The 6,720-nt window shown below is 40.3% G+C and overlaps 1 protein-coding gene across 1 annotated transcript; it reads left to right on the plus strand.

The window, feature by feature from the left end:
- The first annotated feature begins 227 nt into the window (after positions 1-227).
- On the plus strand, positions 228-4,818 carry LOC139734720 (uncharacterized). The gene is made up of 2 exons (XM_071645513.1): positions 228-831; positions 2,116-4,818. The coding sequence occupies exon 2, from the start codon at positions 2,316-2,318 to the stop codon at positions 3,189-3,191; it is 876 nt and encodes a 291-aa protein (XP_071501614.1). The 5' UTR covers positions 228-831; positions 2,116-2,315; the 3' UTR covers positions 3,192-4,818.
- The last annotated feature ends 1,902 nt before the right edge of the window (positions 4,819-6,720 follow it).

Here is a 6,720-nt window from a genome sequence, read left to right on the forward strand (position 1 = left end):
CCCCCCCCCAAAATCCTTTTCAACCAACTCCAGTAGTCTCTCACGATTTGCCCGGGAGGCAAAAGGGTATAGGAGCACTGGCATAAAACTTTCAGAGCCAAAGAGAGGTGGTATACAAGAACTGATTAAACTGAGCTCTGGCTTTCAGTCGTACACTCTTGAGAAAAAGAAGAGCGAACTCAGCTTTCAGGTCACCCCTGTCAGGAAAGCTACGCCACTTACTCTATCCTCCTGTCGTCGAAGTGACTTCATGCTGGTCGGTGAATAGATCTGAAGTACCAGTGGATGACTGTAAACTGGATGTCTCTTAATCTGCTGGACACCAAACAGGATTATCGTAACTGCTCGAAGTCAAAGTGAATACTCTGTTATCTACGTGCTGGACTGATTAATACAGATTCTTCACCGGAGGGAAAAAAAGTGAAGGGTTTCACATCATATACAATTTATTCGGTGGGCACTTGAGAGGACCACTAACTGTGAGGAACTAGTTCTTACATATGAACCTCACTACTGGGATCACCACCGGTGACATACAGCAGTTAGACAATTGGAGAGGTTTTTGGGAGGACAGGTACCGTGCAATTCAGCTTCTGATTGCTTGGGGACGAACGGAACGAGGAGCACCCCTTCAATAACATTTTGATTCTTGAAGAGGATTTTTTTTTCATCACCCCAGCTGCCAGCGTGTCAGTGTCATAGTGGAGCAGACCAATCTAGGCCTAACAGATACATCAATAGAGTTCTAAACTTTGAGTTGGAAAACTACCCAAGTGTCTTGGAACTATTACTGTACATCGCTGAGTTGGCGATTGGCATCTACTTACCAAGGTATGATAGAGAAAGGCACAGAATAAAGACTACCATCTCCTTTTTCTTCTTCTTTTCTTTTAGTGGTATAAAGCAAATTACAATATGTTTTTAAATGTTTTTCATGTCTTTTTTTTTCTAACTATTCACCAGCAATGAAAGGCATTGTTGTGTCTTGTCGTATGATTTTTGTGTTTGTTTGTATTATTATTTCATACTATGACAGTCTGATTAACCTGCTACTGTGTGTGTTTTGGGGGCATTGTTGGACAATTGTCTGGTTTGGCTGACGAAGTATAGTGTCAGTTTGTGCAAAAGCAACCGGCAATGGTTCATTTTGAGGGTTTCACAGCACACACTACACCAGCATGTTTTGGGGGTATTTGAGTGTGTGTGTGTGTCTCTCTCTCTTTTTAAAAAGAGAGGCATATTTCTACGAACAACTCAACATTCACTAGCAGAGCACGACGGGGCATTTTGAACAAAAGTAGGCGTGCTGCAACTTGCGAAGACAACTCGCAGAGTAAACACATGGCAACAATGCACTCATGGTCATGATGGGACCTAGAAAAGAAGAGAAACTATTATCCATTCTTCTTCCTTTTTTCCCTCACCGATTCCAAGGTTGGAAATGTCTTGTGTATTCAACGAGGAAACAAGTAATCACTTGACTTCTCACATTCAGCATGGACATTCACTGAAGTCAGAGTAGCATGCTTCTGATCTCAAATGGTATTTAGAGCAGGAATTTTGTGAAATCTTGGAGGGCTTCCGTTAAGTGGGTCACAGAATACAGGCTCCAGATTTTCTGTAACCGAAGTGCTAACAAAGTAAAGAAATGCACAGGGCCCCTTTTGATAGCTATTTTCTTCTTACCACACCAAGATTCCATGTTTTCTCTGGTATGTTACATATTTTTGTATATTTTGTAACATACCAATGCCTGATAAGTAAGGACATTATTTTCGCGTAATGCTTGGACTACTCGGTCAAAATAACCAGTGCACGTTTGTTTGATTGTTGTTGATATCCCATGATAACAGTTTCTCTAAATACATTTGTATGTTTATACTGCTCTTGGTGGAGTGTAATTTCACTTGTAAGAGATCAGACCAATGTCAATAAGTCAGAAAACTACGCATTTTTGCAAGCTAACTACACAATTTATGATTCAAATATGCAAAAGAAAAACATGCATGTGTATAAATGTTGTCAACCTTGCACTGTTATCCACCAACTATAAGTGTGCACATCAGTGGCCAATTATCATTTTTTGGGTTTTTTTTTTTCTTTGTATCTTTTCAGGAAAGGATCGACAGGGTATCATCCCTTGCCATGGTAACAGATTTTCTCGGAATCATATATTGAGGATTTAACCCAGGAACATCTGAGGCATACTTCTTCACTAGAGGAATTGGTCTAGAGCAGTGGGCAGCAGTTGTGGTTCTCATTAACAGAGTCATCTATATTCTTTTTGAATCCCTGAACGAGATAGTGGAAGCGCCATGGGTTTCATATCCCACACAGTGTACTTATTTGCCGCCGTAGTCATCCTTTCAAGTTTGATGGCCCAGCATACTGCCTCTGGTGCAGCAGATGACTACTATGGGAGACTGCGCTCACAGCGGCTGTCAAATTCCAACCCCGCCACCACAGAGCAGCCTGCAGATTCTACGTCAGAGGAGCAGTGCGTTAGCTGCTGCCGGGGTCCAGGCATGGGCATGGGCATGCCTGGGCCACCCGGCCCACCAGGTGTGGCAGGGGCTCCAGGAATCCCTGGCGTGCCCGGAAATCACGGCATCTCGGGCCATGATGGGAATCCCGGCGTGCATGGCCCAAAGGGTGACATGGGATCCCAGGGACTGCCCGGTCTGAAGGGATCATCAGGTACCCCTGGTCGTCCCGGAGTCCCTGGCTTGCAGGGGCGTGTCGGGCCCAGGGGACCACCGGGATCTGGAAACCAGGAGCAGGAGGTTATGAAAAGTGCTTTCTCCGCAGCTCGACTCACCACCCTAACAGCACCAGCAGAGTCTGACATTATTGTCACATTCGAGCACGTCTTCACAAACTATGGCAACCACTTTGACGCCTATACCGGAGTCTACACAGTCCCTGCCGCGGGGGCCTACTTCTTTATCTTTAACATCCACATGGCATCCACGCACAAGAACCCCTACGTCAAACTCATGCTCAACGGCAAGATGCAGGTGTCCGTCCATGACTATGACAACCGGGATGCCTTCGACTCGACAAGCAACAGCGTCATCTTGGAGGTGGAGACAGGTGACCAGATTTGGTTACAGCTCGACGCTGACAATGAAGTCAGCAGTAACAGCAACAGGTACACAACCTTCTCTGGATATTTATTGTTCAAGGTATGAGACAGGGACTATGAATGACTATCTAGTGACTAAGACTGGGTACAGCAAATTTTTGAATATATGCTTCTGCATCAATCGATTGGCTGAGAAACCCCCAACAGACACTTGGCAAATATGATCAATGGACTCGATCTTCACCGATGGTTTCTCAGAGCAGTTGGTGAAGTTTTGACAAGCGAGAAATTGAAAAGAAGAGAGTTGCGCTTGGAATGTGTGGGGGTTCTTTTCCTCCGAGGACACATAAGCTGTAGGAAAGAACAGCAGCGGACATTGTTGTGTGCCTTGTTATGTATTTGACAGCAGGCTTTGTGAATGAAGAGAAGACTGCCTCCGATAAATGGAGGGGACGGTAAACAGAATGTTCAAGGTCACATAATTGTTGACATGGAACTGACAGCATGGAGATAGCATCGAGTGAGGGATGTGTACACTTAGTGTTGCCAGCGTTCTTATCAAATCTCCAATGCTTTTTGAAGGAATAGTTTTAAAATCCAAGTTTTTTGTCACAAACTGGTCTCTCTGGTAAAAACAGCAACGTGTGGATGCAAACTCTTCCTCACTTCATCGCAATTTACATTTCAGGTATCATTACCATCAATGTTGACAAATTATTCTTGGCTAAATTATGTATTCAAATTGATCAAAGTTGAGGAAATGACAAATCGCAGGCATGTTTTGAACCTTTTAAATATAGGCCTATATCAACCTCTTTCATGATTTAGAAGAATGACAACAGAAGCTTCTAGAGTGTATCATCTGACACGTCTTCTGGAATGTAAGTGTCAACAAGGGTGTATCCAAAGAGGCCAGTTAGCAAAGTGATTACACTTTGAGTCGTGATTTCGTAAGAATTTCGTACAATACTGTACACACACTTTACATACTGTAGGACTATGTACAATCATGTCCGTCTTGAATGTATCAAAGGCGTTGTTTTAGTAATTAAAAGTTATTCTGGCACTCTGCGTCCATGTAAACTTCTGTTCTCAACTTACATGTACATTGTGAAAGTATTAAATGACTATGGCAGATATTTATTTTTGGGGGGCAAGGAAGTTGAGTTAGACTATATGCTGTTCGTTTTCTGTATTGTGATGAATATTGAAGATTGTACTTAATTTATTCTCAGCAACTCATTCATATTAGATCTTGAGTATTTGAGAAACAAAATGATATATACTGTAAAAATTCACAGTGGCCTTTGCCAGGAACAAACCTGTAATGAAAGACTCAATACAGCAGTTAATTTCTTCATTATGTAGTCCGTGGCACTCAATTGTACTCTTTCCATAAAGAGAGGTGCTGTAATGGAAACCTGGATAAATGTACGGTTCTATATTCTCCTTTAACATCAACATTTAAACACAAATTTATGTCAAGGCCTTCTATTTTGTGTTCCATTTTCCATGCTCAATAGCCCTATATAACCTGGTGTATTATTTCATGGAACAACTCAAGTTTATTTCCAAAGAGAGAGAGAAAAAGATACCAAAACAAGGGAAGAAAGCGCCATGACATCATGTCGACCCTGTTATCTTCTTGACTATAAGATCTGCTTGAAATTCTACATTTGAGCACAAGTGAAGAGAAAACATCCACTGCAATACAAAGTGGTACTTGTAGAAGAGCAAAGGCCAATTTTGTTTTTTGTTTTGGTTTTTTTTTTTTGTATTCTCAAGTCTCATTCATACAGTAGTGCCATGCTTAGACACCATTAGATGTGCTAATTGATGCTTGAATTCATTTAAACTTCCTGTTGCTACAAACATACCTTTTTCTCTGAAAGGCAGATATGCCACTCGTGCTCGCCAAAGTGCTCTATGCCGATTATACGCAAATGCAATCATCTAAAATTCAACAATCCCTTTCAACTTTGTTTTCTGTACATACCTAACTGTAACAGTAGGCATTTTCAAATCAGCCCGATGTTTCGATATAGTGCGCTATTTTCTGACTTGGGAAATTATCCCGATAGCGAAATAGCGCGCTATTTGCTAATGTGAACACAAATTAGCGCGCTAATTGTATCGCTCTCATCAAGAATATTTCTCAAGTCCAACTCGGGAAATTTCTGAAAGAGCGGGATAGTAGCGCGCTATTTGATAATGTGAAAACGACTCGAGAAATTAGCGCGATACATCCCATCATGCCTAGCGTGTGTGACCCCATCGATCAAGGCAAACTGCACACAGGGCACACACATTACTGATTCTGTTTGCACATACTCAGCTGTCGAATTAGCTCGAAAAAAATTTGGGCTAATTCTCTTCGGGCTGATGTGAATAAGAAATGAAATAGCGTGCTAATTCGCAATCGCGAAAAATATCTCGAGCTTGGATTTTTATCAGGCTGATGTGAAAACGCCTATTATGTAACTCATGATGATTGGTGCAGGTTACATTATCATTTGATATCAGGGGTATGAGAGTACTTGCAGAGAAAAAAAAAATCCTAAACCCATGAAAAAAAAGAAGTCTAAAGTACTTTCTGATGCATTGGAACTGCAACAAAAGGGTATGAAAAGAGAAATTTGGGGAGAATAAAAAAAGAAGACTGAGATCAGATTAAACTCTGAACTCTCACATCCATGTATCTGCAATGGTGAATCAAATTTCAGTATATATACATGTATACCTCCTTTATGCAAGTCAGCTGATAAGAGCACTAAATTCAGACAAAGGTCTAGAGATCATATAAAGTCTTGTATAGTCAAGGAGTAGCAGCATGTTTGATTTTATTCTGTGCACAATCATAAAACAGTTTGCGCCAAAAAATAGAAAAATGGATATCGCAATTTATTTAATGCAAATTATATTTAAAAGTATTGATGTTCAAATAAAGTGTGTTTCAAAGATCAAAAAGATATTCATATAAAGCATACACATAGACACTGATTCTGAATGGATATCTCATCTTGAAAAATATGTCAATAAAAATTGAAACAGACAGATTTCAAGTTGCTTTTTCTCAATCTCTTTAAACCTGTTGAAGACTAGCGTCAGTCAAGTACACTTGAGCAGGTGTCTGGGTAATGTGCATGAAAACAGAATCAGCTCCTCGTCGATGGGTTAAAAATGTAATAAAATAATTTTATCAATTGTGAAAGAACTTGCTAGGTTTGAGCAGGCTATCAAGTATGTAATGTAACAAATGAATATGAGGATGCTTTTTAACAAATTTGTTGAATGTGACACTTCACCATTGAAGCCTCGTAAAGTTACCACCAATTGACTTTCGTATCTTAGTACTTTTAAAACTCCTGAAACTCTGAGCTCTCCAAGAAGATATCTTTTGTCTCACAAACTCACCAGAGAAATGATTAAAAAAAAAGTTTCTATCAGTCTTGAAAGACTTTACTTAGATTTAAACACAATGGCTCCATGACAAATGCCATGCGAGTAAAAACGAAAATGTTTTACATTATACAAAATGCTCTATGACAAACAAATATGTTTTTCATTTTACAAAATATTCTCAGACAAACAAAAATGTTTCTCAATTTACAAAATGTTCTCAGACTTTTGGAGAC

The sequence above is a fragment of the Diadema antillarum genome, unplaced genomic scaffold (genome assembly GCF_040938485.1).
Source record: "Diadema antillarum isolate AM-2024a unplaced genomic scaffold, OU_Dant_1.0 seq00000546_RagTag, whole genome shotgun sequence".
Classification (NCBI taxonomy): domain Eukaryota; kingdom Metazoa; phylum Echinodermata; class Echinoidea; order Diadematoida; family Diadematidae; genus Diadema; species Diadema antillarum.

Excerpts from the sequence above, each read along its gene's own strand:
- LOC139734720 (XM_071645513.1), top strand. The coding sequence starts at position 2,316 with ATGGGTTTCATATCCCACACAGTGTACTTATTTGCCGCCGTAGTCATC.